Genomic DNA, 25146 nt, shown 5'->3' with positions numbered 1-25146 from the left:
CATTTTTGTATCAGTTATTGATTGTAGTGAAAATGACCTTGAGGATTCTTGCAATATGCATCTTGTTTCTATTGATTGTTTTGTACATTATGACCTAAAACTAGCAGAAAAAAAGGTAACGGTAAAACTAACCGAAAGGGACCATGATGTTGAGCATATCATCCAGTCATGGATTATTTTGCGATAGACCAACTCACTATACATTACCCTGCCTGTTTTTTGGCTTACTTACCAAAATATATAAAGATTGGACTTCAAATACTAATTTGAGTTAAAAAATATTGTATTATGTGAAATCCACTGCCCCAAAATGATGCCATTGTGGAGAACCATGTAATTACCATACAGCTATATATTTGCACGCATATAAAATACAATTTAATGATGACATTTAGAAAATTCTAAAATGGAATATTTAGAATACACAACATGTATTCATTGCATTGTTTATTATCCATTGACAAGACTGTTGGTAGATTTGGATCTACTGGCTTATGTTCTATATGTTAAGTAAAACCCTTGATTTTTGTGATACTTTAACTTTCTAAGGCCCAGATGTTAACGCACATGACCCACTTATCGGTTGTTTCCCTAAAGAAAAAACCTCATTCAGAGGTCAGTGATATTCTGACCAAGAGGCTGTGCAAGACAAATGTTTTTTTCCCCTTGGACTTACTCTGTCATAAAAGAGTTTCCCATGTTCAAATTTTTCCCATCTTGCTTTGGTCTCTCGGGACCGAGGGGGAGGGGATGATGTCATGGTCAGGAGGGGGTAGGGGTGAAAAGGGTTGATGGAGGATTTGAATGTTTGTAAGATCCCTGCACCATTTCCTGCTCTCTGAAGCACTGGCCTCATTTCTCATCCAGTGAGAGCAGCGTCTCCCAGATCTGTCAGGGGAAGGATGGAAAACAGCTCCACACCTTCTCATCAGCTGCTCTGGCTTATTAAATAGGATTTGGAGAAGTACTGTGGTCTGTAGCTTCCTCTTTCCCTCTGTTACCCATCTGAGCTTCTTCTCCAGTCATGTGCTCATGCAAAACAACAGCTGAGAAACAGAGACAGAGATTACAGCTGTAGGAGACAAAAACGATCTAAACGAGATCTCTTTTGTTCCTAAAATCTCGATAATCTACCGCATTAAAATTTTATTACTCCTATTATAATCAACGCCTGTGTTATACAGTTTGCAGGTTGAATATCTGAACATGCAATATATCAAAAGAAAGAACAGAGCCTCTGCTTTAACAAAAAAAACAGTTTTATTCTAGCTTAATGCATTCTTTTTTTCATCCACACTTGAATGTGGGTAAGTTTCATTAAAAAAGCAATATTTTAAGCAAAAAAGCTGAGAAAATCGCATTTTTATCAAAAGACTACATCCAGATCGCATTCAGAACGATGATCAAACCATAGATGGAGTAGATCGAGTCCATCAATACCCCTAATGCTTGCACAGTCCTAAACCTCGTCCTGGGTTGACACTTTATTCTGTAACATAGGCAGTTTTGATTTATATGCTGTTTAATGTTGGTGATGATCGCATTATTTTACATAAGCATCTGCTTTCATATGACATCGCTTGTTTCTGCTTCTTCTTCACATGTGCTTTGATCAGGAGATTCAGTACTCTTTCAGAAGTGTCACAGCGCCCTCTACCGTATAAAAGTGAAAACACGGAAAGCTGGAAAATTCCAATAGAATCTGTCTGCAGCCTGCAAGACTTCAAGTTACGCCCCTTCAAGTTACACTCACTTCAAGTTACGCCCCTTCAAGTTACACCCACTTCAGGTTACACCCATTTCAAATTACGCCCCTTCAGGTTACGCCCACTTCAAATTACGCCCCTTCAGGTTACGCCCACTTCAAGTTACGCCCCTTTAGGTTACGCCCACTTCAAGTTACGCCCCTTCAGGTTACGCCCACTTCAAGTTACGCCCACTTCAGGTTACACCCCTTCAGGTTACGCCCACTTCAAGTTACACCCACTTCAGGTTACACCCACTTCAAGTTACACCCACTTCAAGTTACACCCACTTCAGGTTACGCCCACTTCAGGTTACGCCCACTTCAGGTTACGCCCACTTCAAGTTACGCCCACTTCAGGTTACCCCCCTTCAGGTTACGCCCCTTCAGGTTACGCCCACTTCAGGTTACACCCACTTCAAGTTACACCCACTTCAGGTTACGCCCACTTCAAGTTACACCCACTTCAAGTTACACCTACTTCAGGTTACGACCACTTCAGGTTACACCCACTTCAAGTTACACCCACTTCAGGTTACGCCCACTTCAAGTTACACCCACTTCAAGTTACACCTACTTCAGGTTACGCCCACTTCAGGTTATGCCCACTTCAAGTTACGCCCACTTCAGGTTACGCCCCTTCAGGTTACGCCCACTTCAGGTTACACCCACTTCAAATTACGCCCCTTCAGGTTACGCCCACTTCAAATTACGCCCCTTCAGGTTACGCCCACTTCAGGTTACGCCCACTTCAAGTTACGCCCACTTCAGGTTACGCCCCTTCAGGTTACGCCCACTTCAGGTTACGCCCCTTCAGGTTACGCCCACTTCAGGTTACACCCACTTCAAGTTACGCCCCTTCAGGTTACGCCCCTTTAGTAGTGTGGATGGGGCCTTAGCTATTCAAGAACCGAAATTGTTTTGGTATACAGTAAAGCAAGCTGCAATCTGCATTAGTGCAAGGGTACTGATAATGTATTGCAAAAAAACATATTGCAATGTATTGTTTTATCAATTATTCGTCCCACCTCAACTAGAGTGTGGAGCAAGCACTAATATATCCTTTTGGAATTGGGCTTTATTTTTTATTTTTAAATAATTTTAAACATCTTTTGATGTCTAATTGTATGCCTGATACAGCTAAATGCACCGCTGACAAACAAATCTTATGATACGTTTGAGACAAATGAACAACAAGCACACCCATAACAAAATCTTTGATTGAAAGGCAACACAATGAGGGTTTATGCAAACCCAATCTAATATGTTCTGGCACTAATATTGTCTGTTATGGGCTATTGCTGCAGCCTTACATTTACATCCAATTAAAAATCAGATAAAAAAAAAAATCAGCTGCCCCCAGCCACATAAAAACAGTAGCATCTAATCTTTGTAGTCTCCCCCTCTGTCCACATCCCCTGTAGGTTTCACCTTCTTTGTAGGGAGAATTGCATTGAATGCAACAGGAGATTAGAGAAAATGTGTTCCAGTTTACCACACCTGTTGACAAAAAAAGAGACGGGTTCATATGTAAAGCATGTTCAGATTTTATTTATTTTTTATATGAAATGTTCTGGTAGCAGCGTTTCCTCAGTATTCATTTTAGTAGTGTTGTGCCACCACAGCAAGAAAAATGTGAAATTAAAAGAAACACTTATTGTCTAAAACAAAGCATTAGTCTATTGTAGATTATTATATTATGATTATTAAAATAATTTTTGCACTAGAACCTCGACTTTAATCAGAACTTAGGCCCAAACATGGACGGAGGACAAATGAGGAATCCTCACTCAAAAGCACCACCGCTGCACAAAAAGTTAAGAGGAAACAGTCGTAAACTGGTATAGAAAAGAATAAATTAGGCGACATCTATGCATTTACATCTATTAGGTGCCATTTTACCCATGCATTTACATTTTAATAATGGCAAGTGATCACTCCAGGGCCATCTACTACTGTGTTGTTCTGCTGGCATCTGTGGGACACTCAGTGAGACAGATTGACAAGCTCAAAGTTCAAAACGCTTTGCTCTGCCCTTGCTGCAATGTAAAAAGCCGCAATATGACTTATACACTTCGATTTACACAGTTATCTCGGGAAAATATTCTTACCGTTGTCTCTATACGAGCTGGCATCTTGCCGACAACATCTCATTTTGAGTTTGACATATCGTGTGGTTCTGTGTGATTTGGAAAACTTCAAGTTACGCCCCCTTCAAGTTACGCCCACTTCAAGTTACGCCCACTTCAAGTTATGCCCACTTCCTGTTACGCCCTCTCTTGCAGTCCGCAGACAGACCCAGTCAATGGCGGGGAAGCGGTGTCTCATAAATTATGGAAATTTCCATCAATGGGGGGAAAAGAGTTAAAATCGTACCATGGATGTCATTAAATATTTCTGCTCACGCTCAGACTTAATGGAGGATGTTTGTGTAAGTCTCCTGCTTCCAAGAAGAAAGTATCAGATTTATCCAAGTCCAAATGATCTCAGCTCTGCTAGTTTAATTTACATCTCCAAAATTGTCTAAATTGCTTCTATTTTTAGTTAATACTTAAATGAGTTAAATTCCAAAGTATACTTCAGTTTTGACGCAAATGCATAGTGTAGCTATGCGTGCAGCAAAACGAATAGTCTTTTAAAGTAGACTCCAATTATGAGCAATACAAATGTCTGTGTACTCTTTTAAACTACATTTGCAGGTATTCTGCAACCCCCTCACACAAGCTCTCGTCAACCTGGCCGTCTATTGTTGTTGCGGTTTTCTTTCTTTCGACTGTGAAACAACAAGCTGGGCTAGTGATGCCACCCTTTGGACCAACCAATAGAGCGGTGCAGGGATGATGTGTTTTTGTCGGCCAAAACCCAGAAACAAGATCACATTTTAGCCCTTCCGGTTCCATCGTCCTGAAGTCAATGGATTTTTGGTTAAATGTCTAGGTTAGATGTTAAATTCTATGACATAATGCATTGGTAATAGAGTGCAGTAGTGAAATCAAAAGCTGGGAAGACTTATTCACCAGTGGTTCCCTTGAGATTTTCCTATGGGTTTTTATGATAGGGTTTTTCCAATTTATAAAATTAAAATACGGTTTGTATACATAACTCAAAGATACTTGGACATTTTGTTCTATAATGTAAACTGGACACACTCACACCCCAAATGTTTTTATTTGGTTACTTATTAGAAACTTAAAAAAAAAAAAACATAGCTTCAAAATGTGTAATGTACGTTGTAGAGCAACGTTTATGTTTTTATGCTGATGATGAAATTTATATCTGTATGTATAACCTAGCGAATGTGCAAAACTTAAAGTATATTTTGAGCTTAATGAGACATGCATTAAGTGTCCTGAGCTTTAAAATAGCAACCTCTGAGCAATAAAATTACCCTCTGAGCACAATGAGAATAATAAAGAGGAAGTGAGGGTGACAGATGCTGATAAGCAAATAAATACTGTTTGGTCAGTTTGGCTTTCGCCTGTTTAGATATCAGCTTAGCAGCAGCATCCTGGAGATAAGAGGGGAGAAAGAGGCACATATGAACATCTTAGTGTGAAGCAGGTTTGGTCCACTCTCGGTCAAGCCACTCAAGGGATTCCAGGAAACCTCACTGGCTGCCTTCTCCCTTCATTATCATCTATGTGAGGAGTGCACATGCATAATCATCCATGTGCTGCACTCACACGTCAAAGTCAACTCAAACAGCCATGGAGCAAGACAAAGCCCCACTTAAAGCCCAGATCTGAAGCTCAGAGAAACTCTAGAGGAGGTACATTTGAGATAACTTCAATTTAAAAAATTGAAAAGCTGGAGACTCCATTTACGCGCCCTATATTTTATCTCAGTAATTTCCAGTTTCACTCAGAAATGCATCACATTATGTAAGTAAAATGGTCTGCAAATGCAATTTTATGCTGACTCTGCTACTCGCTTTTAGGTTGCAAAGGCAGGATTTGTAAAAATAACTCGAGAGTGACATATGGGTGGAAGCAGAAATGGACTGGCAGATGCATTTAAAGTGTGTCCATCCATTTAAAAATGTAGTAGCAACTGTGTTAATGGGTTTCTTTCAACGACCGAATTTGGTGTCCTTGGACTGTCTTCATATGGCTCATCTGAGCTGCATGTGTGTTTATAGAGATTAACCGAAGGGCAGCTTGTTTGTTTTTTTCTAAATAGGGTAAGGTTGAGGTTACAGTGTGAATGTGCCCGGGCATCTGTCCCGCAGATGCAACCAGATACAGATCTGGAGGGAAGTCATTTAAAACGACCGTTTGCACAGCAGAGAGGCGGAGCAATCCTGAAAAGCAGGACCAGAGAGGAGCACACACACACACACAAATAATCAAAGACAAACAAATTCCACAGAGCCATTTACATATTTGTTCAAGTACTACTGATGAACAGTCATGGGCACATGCAAATATTCTTTGATGGGTCATTACACTCCTTTGATTTTAGTGTTTGGTCAAATGGTGCAGCAGATTTGGCAGTTTGTTGTTCTACATCAGGCTGTGGTGAGAGGGGCGGACAACAAGGCACACACACACACACATACACACATACGGCATTGCTGTGCTTCACTACCCCTTTCCCTGTTCATCTATAGGTGTCCATCTTTTTTTGCATGTAAAAGCAACAACATTGTCAGTCAAAGGCAGGTGGGTGGCGTCTAGACAGAATGGAGGGAGGAGTGAATGCAAATAATCTGGAGCCAACAGACACTTTTGGTGCTCTGATAATTAAAGCATTTGTATGACAACAGACGCCCCAATTACCATAAAACCTTGGGCCTGTGGTTTAGAAACAAACTCTACTATATTATGAATTGTGACAGATTTTTTTTCATGCTTGGCTGTTTGTTCTTAGAAATATTGAAACTGTATAAATCTCTCTATATTTAAGAACTAAAAGATGTGGTTGCCAGAACTTATTTTAAAAGAACAGAACAGAAATTAAATAAATAAATGTTTCAGGAATTAAAAGATTGTGTTTTGATAACTTTATATTTTACAGTCAATAACTGTATGAATCTTTGATATAATTTGCCATCAAAAATCGTATTGAATTTTAAAAATGTAGTTATAACCACCATAATAACACACTTATTCTGCTAGGTATATATTATATGTTCTAAATATACTTTTCACAATATATATACTGTGCATATTCGGAGAACTTTGTAGAATGTTTATACCAAAAGTGATTCATATCAAAACAGCATTGTACAGTTTCCTCACACTACATTTTACATTTACATTTATGCATTTTACATACATTGCATTTCAAGGTACACATTTACATTCTTATCAGTTCTTGCTTTCCCTGGGAATCGAACCCGTGACTGTTCAAAGCGGCAACACTCTACTGTTTGAGCTACAGGAAAGCTAAAACACTACAGCACAACATTTTGGGGAAAAAATAGCATTAAATTAAAAACAAACAAACGAGCTAGCAAGTTAGTAGTGTTGCTACGTTTAGTTAGTTGCTCCGCGGGAAGGAAATTGAAGGAAAGATTGATGGAACAAGGCAGAGAGGCTGTTGGTGAGATAAATAAATGGAAAGAATGAGAGATGGAGGGATCTGATATGAATTAGAGCGTGGTGTTGGTACAGAGGAGCATTGTGGGTACCCAGCTGCACCCTGGCTGTGGTTCAGACACAGAGAGAGAGGAGAACCCTCTCTCAAGAAGCACAACTCACAAACAGGGACTGTGTTCCTCCTCATACCCCCTCACAGTCCCCATTTACCCCTTTCAGTGACTGCTGCCCTCTCTTTTCTTCATTCCTCGCACACAAACCGACATCCTTCCTTTATATGTCTTCTATTAGAAACATACAGACATTGTCAGTAATGAAAAATGGGCTTGTGTTGCTACAATGGTCCAAACACCATGTGGTATTATAGATGTGTTCGAATTCTCTGTCTTTGTTTGCCCAACACCGATAATTGCCTCCTTAAAAGTTAGTGCAGCTTTACAATCAACCGCTTTTAATGAGCTTTCTACCACCTTCAGGAAGACATAAATCATAAACGTATGAACCAGCCATCTTCAATACTTTTCACTGGCAAAGCTAAAAGAGTGTCCTAGTGAGATTTGCAGAGTTACTTTTTTTCAAAGAATAATCTTAATTTCAACACACCATATTTAAAAACTGTTGTGGTTGTTTTAGGTGGCGAAGGATGTGTCCATCCGTGTGCACAATGAGCTGGACACTGTGGAGAAGAAGAGATCTCGCCTGGAGCAGGAGAACGAGGAGCTGAGGGTGAAACTACAGGATCTGGAGGTGGCCAAGCAGGTCCTGCAAGCTGAGATGGAGAAGGCCAGAGAGGTGAGGAAAACTGCTGTTATGCAATATGAAACCAATGAAAGCTACTTCTAGGGTGGTCTTGGTGGTTACCAGGGCATTGCTTCGTGGATGCTAAAGTTCATCTTCAGGTTGTTCGTGTCGCTGTGTGGTATTGGGCATTGCTAGGTGGCTACTTACTGGCTCAAATGAAAAGATTTGACCATGTTTTTTTCATGGTCAGCATGCAAAATCCGTAAGTTTGATGACATAGAAGTGTAAAAGCACACTTTTTCATCAACAAACCGAAGGATTTGAGGTATCATTCATCATAAAAACAAAGATGCATGCCTTAGAATAACTAATAATAATAACCACAATAAACCATTTTTTACCATCAAATAATATACAGTAGGACTGCACGATATATTGGCCACCATATCGGTATTGGCCGATATAGTATGTTCATTTTGAATGTTAGCGTAATCGGCCGATAAATAATGGATTATTTCCTTCAGCTGAGACACTTCAGATGTGTACTGTTCGCCATGATGGTTTTGAATTGCTTGAAATATGATTGGAATCACTTCAAAAAAAGGAAAATACTTTTTTAATTGCAACATGTACAGTGCAAGTCTGTCATATATGCTACCTAAAATAATAATGAGAACATAATTGTGTGCTTGGGACATGGATTTAATAGTGAGACTTTTGTTTTTGTAGTCAGGCTCTCAAAAATTATATAAAAACTTGGATTTAGATTTATCGGCCAATATATCGGTTATCAGCTTTCAAATATAAAGAATTATCGGTTATCGGCTTTCAAATATAAAGAATTATCGGTTAACGGCTTTCAAAAATAAAGAATTATCGGTTATCGGCTTTCAAATATAAAGAATTATCGGTTATCGCTATCAGGCCAGCCAAAATGTTTTGATATTGGTGCATCCCCTAATATACAGTAGTTCACAAGTCACATATTGGAGTTGGATTTGGAACTGTCAATTTTTGGCCATTTTAGCTTATTAGTGTGAGATTAGTAGGAAGTTGCTAGTAATTGGGGATAAATGGGATCATTAATTAGTTTCAGATTTTCAGAAAAGGCTTTATTAGGAGCTCCTGGGAAGCTTTTAGAAAGGAAAAGTGTTTATGTTGTACTTGATTTGGCTTGGGGCAGAACTCTTGATGTTGACACTTTCGTTTAACTTGAGGCGCAGTGCTCCGCTGTATTTAAAGCTCTATGTGTGTTACGACAGGAGCTGAGAGCCCTTCGCTCGTACTGATCTGTTGACTTTCTCTGTGTAAATGTCAGCTCGGGTGGGTGGGATTGAGGGTGGAAGGGGAGCACATGAATTTAGCATTAGATTTTCTCTACTGACAGTTTAACGAGGAGGAACATAAAGCATGCTCCTTGTGTTTGGTTAATTCTCTATTTTGGCCTGCATTCTTTTGGTAATAAATGTTTCTTTGTCTTCTGGGTAATAGATGGTTGGCTGGATGGCCTGCGTTGGCTCAATGGTTGGTCTGTGCTCTATTAGCTATGTCTGACAGAAAGTGATGAAAGCATTATTGTTTGAAGCAACGGTCATTATTGGTCGGTTCACTCTTTTCTTTGAGAATCATTTTACGGGGTGTTGTATACCACTGTGATAGTCAGTGCCAGTGCTCTGATTTGCTCGGCTGCACCACTATGGGTCGGCCCACAGGTCTGTTCTGCGTTCTTATTGGCTGAAAGCCCAGGGCAGAATGCGTGCCACTCTCTGTTGTTGAGGCCTGAAATCTTAGCTAGCGGGCACTTATGGTACACAGCGAGAGTTCATACTTAACTGAACTTCTAGAGAAGAGCTAGTAAAGCTTTTCTGACAAAAGACCACTCAAAGAATAGGGGAAAACGACAGTTTGCATGTAAAAGAAGATGATCTGATGATCTGGCTGAACACGATATCTCACGCTGACGTACCCTTAGTTAACAGTATAGGATGAAAGAGATGTATTAAGGTTGATTGGACAGCTCTCTGGAATACTTGTTTCTGATTGGTCGGTTGAAAAATATTTTTGTGTAATGACGGCTAAGCTGTATAATGGACCGACTTCCCACAAAGATGTGCTCGTTTTAGGTCTCCTTTATATTTCTGTATAAATAATTAAAAATCGATGCACTTCATCAAGGTCCTGTTGACGATTGATCATGGATCAAACATGGATCAACACCATTTAAGCACACAGATGTCCTTGTGTCTTCCCCAAATGAGTATATTCATGAAAATAATGGCACCCTCTAAAAAACCTGTAACACAAGAGTAAAAACCTGTTTACTGGTCTTACTGACTGACTGACTGTACGATAACTTACGGGGATAAACCGTAAAAGGACATTCCTAGTAGTCTCTGCATGACACATCACATATGATTATATTTTATTTAAATTTACAATTAAAAGTTTATATTATTTTCAATTTTGTTTGGTTGTAATGTGTTTTATGGACAGGCTACTTATGAGTACATTTAAGATATTCAAGGAAGAATGGACAGAAAAGAAACTTGTGAAAATGTGCAATTTGTTTTTCTCAGCCATAATCACGAATCATTTTGTCATTGAAGTGACTTTTGGGCCTGTTGTGTGAGAAAGGCAAGTTTGCATGTGGGCAACGCTGATGTCATCAGATCACCAACAAAGACCTTCTTCCTAACACAAAAACAAACACTCAAAATAAAGGCTTGCTGATTTAAAGTTTTTTTTTTACCTAGATAAAACCCCACCCCCCAAAAAATCCTATTTTTCCTTTCCTACAAACGCTCGTTCTTCCTTTATGGTCTCCATCCCTCTTTCTCAAACTCTCTCTCAATACTTCATTTAACACAGAACGAGTATCGATCGGCACTGCAGCTGCCGTGAAGTCTCACGGGTGATTAGGTTCACATGTTCTCCTGCTGCTGGGAGTGTAAGAGGGTGTGTTTGTGTGTTTATGGCCTTCTGATGGTGGCCTCTACGTGGAGGGGCTGTTTTATAGATGTTTAACAGGCTTCAGTACAGGAAAAACGAGGTTGGGATAAGAGTGAAGTTTTACTACAGCTTTTTCTTTCTCCAAGTACGTATTCAAACCCACTGCTCATGTGTTAGTTTATCATTCAGAGCCAAGTGTGTCTCACAAACAGCATGTATCAATGAGAGCTTGTTTGTTAATTTACAGTTCTTCGCCCTTTCTAGACTGTGCTAGAGGAAACAGTCCTATGAGGATGACTGAATCTTTATTTATATTTTTCAGGAAACTGGTATCTTTGTTTTGCTCTGAGGGGGAAACCCTGAGAAAGGAAGGAAGTGCAGGGTCTGGAGCTGCATTCATGAACTCAGTGTCAGCTCTCTGATGGAAACAAACACTATCTCAGAGATGAACAGTGTCATGCGTCAGGGCTATTTAAACTTTAAAACGCTTGCTTGCTTTGTAGGGACAAGCATGGGAATATTTTGAGGAATTCTGAGCATTCTAGAATATTTAGAGTTTTCCAAGAACTTCCTGAAAGTTTGAGGGATGATGTGGGATTCAGCAGGTGGCCATGTGATTCTGTTCTTCCAGAACTAGAGTAATGAAATGCTGACTCGCAGGGTATTTGACGATTACGAGAACAGTCATAGGTCAGTAAGCATAGCACTGTGAGCTTTTATAAGAATCCGTTTCCAGATAGAAGCGCCTTGTCATTAGAAGACAAATCTATTTACTTTTCAGAAAAGGAATGTGCCTGTAGTACCCTGATGGTATTGAATGTGAATGATCACTATATTACTATGATCACAATGGTATTTACATGGTACTCCAAGGTACTTTGAAGAATACTATGGTACATAAATGGTCCAATAACCCTGGTATGTACCATTATACATTATAGGGCTCGTTTATTGTTGTTATAGTGTTGTATTTCTAACATGCACTTTTGCTCTATTTAATTCAATGCAGTGAATCAGATTCATGAACACACAATACACACAGTCATGATAAAGTGAATGTTGTCAAACCTTTTGTAGATCATTGAAGATAAAAATATTTACAATAACACAAAGAAGGAGAGTTAAATGGAGGCACAATAGCTGCTGGTTGTGATATCTTGAGTCTGTCTGGCAGCTGTGTTTGTTGTGTGTCGCTCTATTGTACGGTCTGACCTGTGTATACAGCAGCATCAAAGCACATGGCATTAGAGGTTTTGACTAGATTTGGAACATGATGGGAACAATAGAGAATAAAAGCAAGTAAGAAGCGCACACATTTACACTCTTGCACAGATTGCACACATGTGGCCTGGATATTTTTTTCTTCTCAAAAACCAAGAGGTACCTTGTGAAACGAGTACTTAAAAGAAGAGTACTTATTATGGAAATAATATACTTTATGAAAATATACTGAATTAAATGTTTTCGGACACTTGTAATTGTAAATAAATGAGAATTCATTATAGTTGACCATATTTTATTTGATCCAAATTCCTAATAAATGAGTACGAGCAATAGTAAAATTGATGATTGCCTTAGCAAACACCAATATTACTTTTTCACCTTCACTGTTCCTACATTAAAGGAAGTCCAACCAAACCCTGGATTAATCTGACATACATCCAGATACAGATACATGTTCTCTCCTCAGGAAACGACAGGTGATTTCATGCTCTAGTAAAAGTCTGCATGAAAAATTAAACATAATACACAAGACACGCAAGACTCAGTTCACATGAACACACACATTCATGGACACAGGCCCAGACTTCACTATACATGTTAGACTGCAGCCATATAAACCATCTAAACAAACCAGCTAAAACAAGTTTTCACATATTTTCTGGCTTGTCATACAAACCTACAGCTTTATGCAAACTAAATGCAAGAGCAGATGTGTGTCTGATATCTTTCTGTGCTTCTCATGTTCACACACAGGACTCAATGGATTGACTGGTCTAACACACACCTATCTATGACTGTTGTTGTTTTTCATTCATCATATCTTCCTCTTTTTCTTTTTGAGCCGTTAAATGGATAAGAGCTATTTTCGAATGTCACATCAGACCAGAGGAACGTGTTGGTCCGGGATAAAAGGGGATTTCTAAAAAGGTCTGGGATGCCAGTTCTTACTTGATTTGACATCTATGTCACTGTAGTGGGAAATGAGAGGCCATTATCCGTCTTAAACCCAAGGCTCTGGTGTCACACCAACACCTATTAGCTCTGTATGTGCGTGGATGTTTGTACACTTCAGACAGAGAGCTTGTAATCTCCAACTGCTTCCACTTGAGAATTACACGATTGAACAAATGGCACAGACAAAACAAACAATAAGATGATGTTGGTAGGGAGTGATTTTGCGGCAAGCTCTTTTTTATTGAGCTCAGCACTATGCAGAACTGACAGGCAAAGAAAGCGCAGAAAGGGAAATGTACGTTTGATTGATGTCTGGACCCTTAAGTCTGATAAACACACACACACACACACACACACACACACACACACACACACACACACACACACACACACACACACACACACACACACACACACACACACACACACACACACACACACACACACACACACACACACACACACACACACACACACACACACACACACAGAGAGACGCTCTTGAGCACTGAGGTTGGAGGTTATTAGATTTGATAGTGACAATGCTGCAGTGCATGTAGGCCATTTATAAAACCCATGCACACACACACAAAACACACAAGCACACACCTTGTGTAAAGCAACTGGCTGTTCTATTTCTGCTTTTAATGGTGGTCTAATAGTGTTGTCTCCTGGATACAAATCCACACAAACTGCATTAGGTGAGCACCATGTCATGTATTAAGATTGTAACTGTAGAAACCAGCTGAGATCAGCTGTTTGAAAGAAGTTTAGCATGTCGGACAAGATTAGATCTGTCAGGTTTATGGACAACGCTTATTCCCTACTGTGTCAGTCTGTTTGTAGGCCTGAAACATAATCTACACAAGTAGATACTAACTTGTTTGAATACTTTTTATTTTATTTATTATTGTTTGATGGCATATTTTTTTATAAACTTGTAATACACTAATTATTATTGTTATTATTACTTTGAGAAGTACATTGTACTGTACAATAGTAATAGATTTAAGGGAAACTGAAATTTCATTTTGGTGGGTTGTAGAGAGGACCTTCGAGTTTCTGTGTATCTATGCTTAAGAATGTTAAGTAGACAGCTCATTCACACAGAGAGTCAGACACACACACAGAACATTGATGCTAGCGGTCGGCAACCTGATGGCACACGGAAGGATGATCACTTGTCGCGCGAATGGTTTGTCGAATGGTAAAATCGCACACTTTAATAGTATTCATAGTAGGCTACCTAACTTAATACAACAGGCTGTGTGAATACGAGGAATGCTTACCTCAAAATGTATGTCCGCATGCAAGTTTGAGAGACTTTATAATAAATACTTTTAGCTATTTTCACGTGCCAGTGATTATCCTTCTGCATGCCAGCATTGGCAGAATAAATGAAAATGCATTACAGTTGAGATTTATACGTCCGATGCCAACCCCTGCACTAGTTCATATCTCGATTTGATTAAGTGTACAGCCCTACTTTTTATGTATTCATCCAAATTTTGCCAAATTACGTGACATGCCGAGTTATACAGTACATTTAAATTTTAAGACTGGATTCCATCTGTGTTATCTGCATTGCAGGAATCATAGGGCCATAAATAAGACTTTTTTTGTATTTAGTTATGTTTCTGATAGTATTTTATGACCATAAATAGCAGCTTTATAAGATAGCCTATAGAATCAACTGAAACTAAGTGTGTTTGTGCCACAGATATTTCTAACAACTGTGTGAGTGGGATTTTCTCACAGAGAGCTTGTGATGATCCACAGTGCTATTTCAATTGTGTATTGTATAGATCCCGTCCACGTCTTTCCCAGAGGTTAAACGAAATGTATTTGCATTGCCATGGATTATGCTAAAAAAATCCATATTATTCAATGCAAGGTTAATTTAATTAGATGCATGTGTATACAACAATGCAATCTTGAGCACAATAAAATATTTTTAATTGTTTATATTGTGCGAGATGTGTTAAAAAGACAAACACAATGTTTGTGTAGAAGATGAGTTCTTGCTCCCGTTTAACAGATTTACACACACATACAAGGCCTTTACATCATTACATCAACACAACTAGCTCTTCCTGCTGTCTGATCGAATTCAAAGGTCTCTTAGGTGAAGCTAATTGGTTAGATCTCTGATCTTCCGCTTTCTTCCTAATCAGATCAGTAAGCTATTGCTTTGATTTTGTGTATGAGACAGATCTTATATAAGACCTGTCTCCTCACATCCAGGCTCTTGGGAACGTCATGTCCAGTGAACTTCATTTGGGTCAACCAGCAATCTTCCACTTTCATGACACTCACACACACTGAGTGTGCGCATGCACTCTGGTGCATTGATTTATACAGAGCACGGATAACAGTCCTCGCTTCATTGCATTTGCACAAGACTAACTATCAATATTCATCTGTGTCTGTCTATACACCTCACTGATCTGTGAAAGGGTTATTCACTATGGCTTGTTGGAAGCTGCAGACTCAGCACATTTAAAAATGGGAATACTGTGGTTAGATTTATGTGTCATCTTCAAATATGATAGGTTCGTTCATTACAGCTCTTACATTGCTTTTGGGGAAGCTTGTGAAGTGTGATTGTAGTTAGGATCTTCTGTTTTAGATTTAATGGCTTAAGAAGTGAGCTGGGATTGAGATTGATCACTTAATCACATCAGAATTACACTTTCAGCGATTCTCTTCAGCAAAATGGTTTTATTACTGCAGCCCAGTGACCTGCCCACCTTATCGATGTAATCTGTCTAGACCAATAACCTGAGGTTATTTGGCTGGCAAAACTACAGCTCTATTTAGAATAGAGTGCTATCGTAGTGCTTACTGGACAGTATACATTCAGAAATTAATAGGGGCTTGGGAAAAAACACTGAAAGGGACAAAAATGTCGCAATATTGTATTTGTAAAAATGCAAAATGGATGTGTTAGTTTATAGTATTTATATGAAAAATGCCCTTAGAAAATCTGCTCCAGGGTGTAAAAGCATAGTGCATTGCATTGTGGGATTCAGAGTGTTATCTGCTTGTGCACACCTACACTTACTGCTTGCCTTCATTTACAATAGAACTCCGTATACAGCATGCATACTACTGAATCATCATTCTATCATACTGAATTTATACTACATTTGTCCAGCCAAAACAGTTCAGTGGTATTTGGCAACAAATACATTCAATACCAATTGAGGTGAAATGTATTTATATTTATGTACTAAAGGCCATTATCTAAGGGATTGATTAACAAGCCATTAAATGCCTAACAATCTAATTACACAGCTCTTGGACAAATAATCTGGTTTATATGTCTGTTGCCCATTGAAACAGATGCGCTCTAGATTAGTGACTGTTGCTCCATAATGACCGTCTAAATGCTTGACCATTACAATAATCTAATAATGATTTTCAATAGCTAACGAAACGTTTCCTTCTGAGCATTATATTCTACACCCATCACCATCTCTGTAGCCATCTCAATGTGCATCTAATGGTCAATGGTTTGTTACAATGGCACTGTTTGCCCCCTGGAAGATACATTAACTACAGCCTATAAAGCATCTTTCTCCATTGATGACCCTTCAAAAGTATGTGTATTTTGACATTTAGGCATAATATTTCATTATAATGTAGTATAAGGTTTACCAGCCTTGTCATGACACATTAATAGCTCAAAACAGCCTGGCTGAAAAATTGAGCGCTCATGAACAAAGATGGCCGATTTCAAATCTCCTGCCTACAGAGGAATCTTTGTCCAGCCAAACAACTGCCATTGAGACGAATGGAAATGCTTATGACTAGCTTTCTCCAAGTATTATAGACCTCCCTCCCATGATATAGTACTGTTGTGTGTTACTTGTCCATTATATTTTCTCCTGCTCAGTCTTTCTCTCTCTCTCAGATTTGGAATATAGCCTCTAAGGATTTGAGAGGATCTCCTGATATATTTTGCTGCAAATTGAAAAAAAAATTGAATTGAGTTTGTGATGTGTTCTAGTTCAGGACTAGTACAGACTGTCTGGAAATGCAAAAATGAAGAATAGACCATTCAGATGTCTACAAACCTACAAATGTTACCCATATATTTTCATCCTTAGTTATGGATGTAAACTGAGGAATTTGACCTATTTCGGTCTTTTCCACAGATTCCAAAAACCAGCTCCAGATTCAGCGTCCCTCTCTGAATGCCAAATATCGTTCTTAATACAAATGAGAGAACAAAGTGTGCAATGAGAGGAATGTTTGGAGTGTTTTCATGTACCAGAGCGCATGCGGCTGGCAATCTGACACGCTAATGAGCGTCAAGGGCTAGCTATTCTCTCTAACGAACGCATGGGCTCCCTGATTGAATCCCTCTGAAAGAGGAGGACCAGATACAAAGACAAAGAGGAGTTTATGTGGCTGTGGCGAGATGGATGTCTCCTGTACTCTCTTTCATGCAGAAAACAAGGACAGATACTCTATCCAAAGCTTTTTGGTATCTGGGACAGGTCAAAGATGTAGGGGACGATTCCTTTAGGCTGCTTCTAAACCAGTTTATAGTCAGTTCTCATTAAAATGGTCAAGATTGTCATGTTTGTATGGCAAAAAATGATCATTTTTGTAAATGTAAATGTTTTTAAATAAGTTTTTGTGTTATGTCAATTTTCCCTCTAAGGCTATGGATAGATTTTCTGTTTTATGGATATATCCCCAATGTAAGACATGCCGGGAGTGCTTTTGATTGCTGTGTCAGTGGTGTTAATGAGAAACAAGCTGCTATAGTTAGATTTGATTGGCCCACACCTGGGAGCAATTAACTCATACTCAGTACAGGTGTTATTCACCACCTTTTTCTTCTGTTTCTCAGTCATTAATCTTTTGAACTTCACCAAATGGCTCAAAACGCACTGTTTTAAGTGATGGCTGACTGTCAACATGAATTCACATGTCTACACCCTGTTATATTCATGGGATGACTGATCAGGTCAACAGTGTTTTAATTAATTATTAGATTTTTCAATTTGAATGTTGTGAACGTTGATATTTTGATATTTGGACAGTGGGCACAGTGGTACTGGAGTGCACTCAAGGAAGAAGGGATAAACGAGAGAAAAAGGGAGGTGCCCTCTGCTGTGGAGGCGCCAAGGCTTTTTTTGTGAAGAGTTTGCAGACAACAGAAGCTTAGAGATTAAACTCTCACAAGCCGAAGAGAAAAGAAAGAGACAGAATGGACCTTTCATACCCAACCCCATTAATAATGTGTTCATGTAGAAGGTGTAACGGAAAGAGATGGAAGGTCAGTGTTCCTCATCTCAAATGACCTTTATGCCTTTGTTCCTACAATGCATCTCAGGCCCTGTTTAAACCTGGTATTAATATGCATTTTGGTCGATCGGATCAAAGTGGATGAGGGAGACATACCCGTTTACACCTGGTATTTTAATCCGTCTCTTTTGTCCACTTTCAACTATTTTTGTCCTGATTTCGTCGAGGGGAGGGTCTATGAGCGGGTAAATGTATGTTTTTTTTTTCCAGATCTTTCTTTCTGAAGAATCATGTGACTGAAGACTGGAGTAATGACGCTGAAAATTCAAAGAGCAAATATGGACTTGCTACTATAGATACAGACACGCTGCAGTGAGCATGTAACAGATCTAGGCAGGGGGAGCTGGGGGAGGTGGAGGAGTTTCAGAGAAACTTGCTTGCAGTTTGCATGTAAAGGACCTATTTTTTACAGTCTATGTAAAGGACCTATCATCCTGCACCCTCTGACTTAACTAGACTTAACTGACACCCTCTGACTTAACTGTAATATAGCTGTTTGTGAATGTAAATGTTCTGCAAAGTTGTAAAGTCAAAAGTGCACGATAAATAAAGTTATTGTCTCCCAAAAGAAAGAATCGACTCTGAACGACCTTGACGAGTCATTTGCGTTACGGTTCTACGTCACTAGAAAATACATTTGCATAATGCCCGTCTATGTTGTACGTTGTCCACCAGCGAACAATTTGACCAGCCCTCAAATGTCACTTTACTGACGACTGCTTCTCAAATCTAAGAGTTCAACAAAGGATTCGCAAAACCCTTGATCTTGAAATATTAGTTTATTTTGACCAACTTGCTCCTCAAAATCACAATCTGTAAATTATTGATGTATATGTTTTCTACCGGGTGTTCAAAAATTCATGGTTTTGTGTTTTACATTGTTCAAGTTTCCGGCTAACCGGCTAACTCACGTTATTACTGTCTTACTGAAATACTTCTGCTAAGCAGCTGTGCGACACTATTACTAAAAACTGTGTCTATTGATGCAGATTGTCTGTCGTTCTTACTACTGTGAGTAAAGATAAAGGATGGAGCAAGATTTGTTTTACAAACGTTTATCTTACATCAGTCATTCAGGTTAGTGTTCGGCTAACGTATGCACCTTTATTAATACAGTTCCTGCATGTGCACTACAATAAATTAGAAAAATACACATCGGTTTGTTGATGGACATACACTTGTTAATGTTTCATAATCGTAAAATCAACGTTATTGTTAGGCTACCGTCTTTACAGTGTGTACAATCGCTGAGCTTTAGGAAACCTCCGGAGCTTAAGTTCAGTTATGGTATTAGGCTCCGACGTTGTGCTATATGCGGTTGACCAATAACAGCAGATTGGGGCACCTGGCCAATCAGAGCAGAGTAGCTTGCGGAAAGGAGGGATTTAAAGAGACTGATTCATCCGACGAGTTGTTTAACAATGTGGTGATGTGCAAATGTATATTATGAGAAAATTAAACAGTTTTTTTTACCTTTGATGCATGTAAACCTGTTGTAGGAGACCTCCAAAACAAAAATAGGAGCCTGTAAATAGCATAATAGGGGCACTTTAAGTGTGTTCGACTTAAAGTGGTCGGTGTATGACATCAAAGTACAGCGAGAGCAGGCGGCTCCGTATGTCAATCTAAAGTCATCTAATTAAGATGATTCTTTAATTCACATTCTCACTTCCTTTTTGACTATCCCTCCATTCTTACTGAAGTATTTCCAGCCATTACGTCTCTGTTCTAGATCACACTCATATCTGCTTTTCCCTCATGGGCTTCATGTGTAATTATAAAAGCGATTCCCAGCTCTAATTAACACTCAGGCCTGATAAGCATGTAAAAGAACTGTCCCACTCACGGGTGGACAGAAGCATATGTCACTCTTCTTGAGTGTGAGAAAGCTAGAGGCAAATGCTGCTATATGCCAAAACTTTTCCCTGAATAAGTAATCCAAGCACAGGATGAGCCCAATATGTGAAACATTTTGCCCGCACTGGTAAAATGACAACAGTGATTTTGCTGACAGATGCAAGAAGCTGTACCTGGCAGGCAGAGAAGCTGCACGCACCTGTGTGTGTGTGTGTGTGTGTGTGTGTGTGTATGCATGACTGATTTAAGTGTATATGCACCATTAGAAGCATGAAAGAGAGATTGCAAAAATGGCCTATAAAAGTTACCGTAGCTAACATTATAAACGGTAAAAAAACCATTCTACCAAAGTGTGGCCCAATTAGTACTTGCCATCATCTCAAATGTCAGCATGTGGGACAGACAGAAGTATGTGGTAGTAGATCATGGTCTACTCTAGAGCTACCTCAAATTAATGTGGACAGGAAAACAGTCCTATACGGCTTTTAGATTTAAAGGAGAATGAAAATGTTTTGGGTTGATAGAGGTTTTCTCACAGCTCTTTGTGTAAGGCATAATGTTTATCACTGCCATCCTGCTGTTGTGAACTAAAACATTGTTGCCATGGATCAAAGAGACAGAATATCTAATTTCCTAACCATGTACAGAATGACAAAATGTGTGTGGGAAATACATAGCACCTGCAGGCTCTCAGATGCTTCATGAAAAAGGCTATGCTAATGATTCGGCTTTAAGCTTCCTTGTGTTTTAGTGCAATTAGTAAGGGAGAAAGAGGGGAACGCGGTGGTTTTCTGCAGTTGTTTTTCCTGGTTGTGCTGGAGGAGAGGGGCCTGCTCATGTCAAATGGATTTGAAAGGTTGTGATTTCCTGTTTCCCCTCTCTTAACTTCCGCCCCCCCCATTTATTCATCAATTTGTTCCATTGAACTCTACAGGGGAACTGCTCACAAAAGCCGTTGTCATGGGAACCCATTATAGTCTGGAGCGGTCGGGGACTCGTGTCTCTGCGGTCTGGGAATTGAGGAAAAGCTATGGATTTACTCTCTCCGGTTATGTCTAGCTTATGGAGCACTGCGCAGTATACACTGCATGCAGCCTACTTTTTAATTAGTATGTGAAATAGAACGCATTTGCAATGATAAACATTTCACACAGTAGTCTAATACTTTACATAGAATGCCGCAATGCATTGTTGTCACATGACCTTTTGTTTGTTTTACTCTGCAAGTGCCACTAATTTTGCATTTTTAATCCAATTTTGTGTAAATGTTTGAATTTTATAGTCCATTAAAGTTATTTAAGACAGAAAAATTGTCGCTGATATTACTTTCATTTTGGTGGAAATAGAAGATTAAGTAGATACTAGAAATTTAAAATACTAGAAATTTTCAGGCAGGTATGTTGAGGGAAGTTGGGGTTAAAATCTGCTGGACAGTGGCCCTCCAGGACCAAGTGTTGGGACCCCTGCACTAAGCTTTTATTGTGGTGGAAAGGGATCAGGTGGTTTATAAGATTCTCATTACTAATTTGTAGGGGTGTAACAATATATCGTGTCGCACTCGCAATATATCGCAATACAATAATGCAACAATATGTATCGTGGATAGTTCACCCAAAATGAAAATTACTGTGTGAGAAAAAATGCAAGTTTTCAGAGTTTTATTGTCAGTATGACATTAAACTACTATATATAATGTTGAATATAATGTATAATAATGCAATGGGGGGATATTTGTGTGTCCTGATAATGCCAAATGTCTGATGTTACCAGTAAAAGTGGTCTACATTATTTTAAATATATCTAGTCAGTGAAAGAGCGCAAGCATATTCATCTAAAATAATTGAGGACTTTCAGTTTCAGAATCATGAATATTGTTATTCTGGTGTCTCTATTGTCCTGTGCTTTGGGTTTCAGCACCAAGTCCAAGTCTATTCATTTACACACACAATGTAAAACCAAATTTAGCATTTTAATCAACAGTAAAAAATGTTGTTAACCTTTTCTCATGTCTTGGAGTATCGCAATAATATCGTATCGTGAGTTCAGTATCGTGATATGTACCGGATCGTGACATGAGGGAATCGTTACACCCCTACTAATTTGGGAAGATGGTAGGAGCATGTTGCGTTCCAAATGCACATTATAAGTGGCTCAGATTAAGAGCACATGCACAGAAAGTTTGTGTGGAACTGGATTAACTGTGAACAGACTAGAGCTGATTTAAGATACTGAAAACACATGAGCTGCTCTCCTGATTAGCCATTTTATTCCTTTATTTTTAATTGTCAGAATAGGTAATCCATCCATTTGAATTTAATTGCATTACAGGTGTTATCTTTAGTCTGGATGATTCAAACGATTAAAATCCTAATGATGTTCCCTGTCTAAACAGACAAAAAAAAAGAAGACATTCAGCTCTCTGTCCAGCCTCGTGTCTCAGAGTCTCTCTTACGCAACAGGCCATCCTCACCACTGACAATGATTTTAAGGGACAAAGTTTGTGAAGTGGAGCGTGACTTAAAGACCCTCTCAGTTTCACACACTCCGTCAACTCAATTCTTCATAATTCAGTCAAATGAGGAGGTGAAATAAGAGAGACTCCATTGTTCCTTTAGGATAGATGGATTTTGTTTAATACAGTGACACTTATTCCTCATTCTAACTGTGACGAAATCATCTTATTCCTTACATCCTGTGTTAGAGGAAGAGTGTGTTTCATAAGAATAAGTCAAGCAGGCACAAGATCACGGCACGGTTGAATAGACCTGTGTGTGTGTGTGTGTGTGTGTACTCGTTCTCAGATTTCTGTACCTGCATTAGGTTTCATGGTGTTGAAATTCAGGTAGCTGATAAGCAATTCAGTGATCAGATGACAAACTACTTGGATTTTGAGTTTCAACGTGTGCTGGCAGTGCAAAATTATGCAATGTACATGAGTAGACATCTTTCCTCATGTTTCTTAGTAAAGTCGGCATGACATGAAAATTAACTCTATATTCTAAATGCATGTTATAGATCTTTTTTGTGAACAATTACTCTATGCATGTTTCATTGCATAGAGTAATATGCAATGAAAAAAGAAAACTCTTTGACATTTGTCCAAAACCTGTGACCAGGGTCAAAAATGTATGATTCTCATTCAACTCCCATTGGTGCTGAGCTAAAAACGTTTTCAGAAAATTTATATATTTCTTAACAAGCGTGAAAGTGTTTTACATTTCAATACTTTTCGATTATTTTTGTTGAAAAATATATTTTAGGTTCTTAGGACAAACACCAACGGTAATTTTGACACTGCAAGCTGAGACTGTTTCTTTAGTAACTGTACATATTGTGATTTTGTTCCCCATATTTTCGTTTTGGTTGCTTAGTTCAAGGAACAGTCCACCTTCATGTTGCCACATGAGCTCTGGAGGGGGAAAAAGAAGGTATTTGCACACCCTAGAAAAACTTCTGTTGGTAAATCATCCACTGTTAAAAGAAACATGAGTCATGGTAGATGTTTTCTTTAGTAGACAGTTTGTATTGTCTTTGAGTTGAATTGCGCATGTCACTTACATCAGTGAGTGTCAGACTATTGTTCATAAAGGTCCAATTTAAACTGTATTATGAGTTCCTGATAAAGTTATTGGCCAGCTGACAAATATGAATTTTATCGCAAATGCCAGTTTTTACTCTCCTTACCACTATGTACTGTTTGTCCACTTTTGCACATATGAAATTGTGCAAGTATGACTGACAAAGCGAAATAGACACACATCCATTGCATTAGAAATGCAAAATTGCATCAGTATTGCAGAGTAGATAAAATTTTATCATGGCTGTTTGGAGCGTCAGAGCAGACTGTGAGTGAGTGTGTTTGTGCTGGAAGAGTCAATGACAGAGGATAACACCCTCACATAGCATGTATATACATACTATACAGCCTTCACGTGTGCAGCTTTTGTGTACGGCGCCAGTGTGAGTTAGCGGTGGGATAAATGACGTTGCTATAATCTCATTATGTTCAGTCTTCTTTCCCACAGACTCAGCAAACTGCAGTAAATTAAAAAAACAGTGGCACAAAAATGGTCGATACACTAAGTCAATGCTTTCATTTTCTTTCAGCACAAATCTATTGATTTTAATGAAGTTTAGTACCATTAAAAGCTGCGATTCCATTAACCTGTGCCATTCTGTCAGCCCACATACGACAGGAAGTGAAAATTGGATTGTTCGCAGCAGTTTGTCTGTATTCATCCATTCCTATAATGTATGAGAGGCTGTTTTATATTGTGAATGTGTATTTTATCATTGTTGAAAACCTGTATTAATCAGTCAGCATCCACGATTTAAACTATTTATTTTAAAATGTATCGATTGTTCTCTCTCCTCCTATCTCCATTTCCTGCAGTGTAGTAGTTTTTTATTTGATGGAAACAATGCAATAACTCACATTTGGATGTGTATCAGTTTAATTTCATGCTGGTTTCCTGCCAAATGATGATTTATCAGTGAAAATATCACAGAGTGCGACATAGAAGTGATGGTGTGATATCAGAGTGGATGTACAGTGGCTTGGGAGGGGGATAACAAGAGTGATTTATTTTGTAACACATATTAATTAATTTATCCCTTTTTTCCCCTTTAGAACTCTCAGAAGAAGAGAGGTGCCAGACCAAACAACAAACCTGACAAAAAAGCATCGCCTCAGGTAATACACATGAATACTACAATATTAATTATTTTGCTTCTATTGTAATATTATAATGATCTGAAAGAGAACTGGTAAAGTACAGCATTGATAGCAAACTGTATTTTTTAGAACAGGTGCTT

At 38.8% G+C, this 25146-nt stretch overlaps 1 protein-coding gene across 2 annotated transcripts in view; it reads left to right on the top strand.

Moving 5' to 3' along the window:
• soga1 (suppressor of glucose, autophagy associated 1) overlaps positions 1–25146 on the top strand; it is a 49798-nt gene that overhangs the window by 5623 nt on the left and 19029 nt on the right. For both annotated transcript variants that reach the window (XM_056250019.1, XM_056250017.1), the window contains exons 3-4: positions 7918–8076; positions 24962–25024. In XM_056250019.1, the coding sequence (XP_056105994.1) occupies positions 7918–8076; positions 24962–25024 (222 nt within the window). The remainder of the gene's footprint in view (positions 1–7917; positions 8077–24961; positions 25025–25146) is intronic.

The sequence above is a fragment of the Rhinichthys klamathensis genome, unplaced genomic scaffold (genome assembly GCF_029890125.1).
Source record: "Rhinichthys klamathensis goyatoka isolate OS25496 unplaced genomic scaffold, OSU_Roscu_1.1 h1tg000066l_1, whole genome shotgun sequence".
In the NCBI taxonomy this organism is placed as follows: Eukaryota; Metazoa; Chordata; class Actinopteri; order Cypriniformes; family Leuciscidae; genus Rhinichthys; species Rhinichthys klamathensis.
Note: the sequence above shows the minus strand (reverse complement) of the source record. Positions and strands in the feature narration are given on the sequence as shown.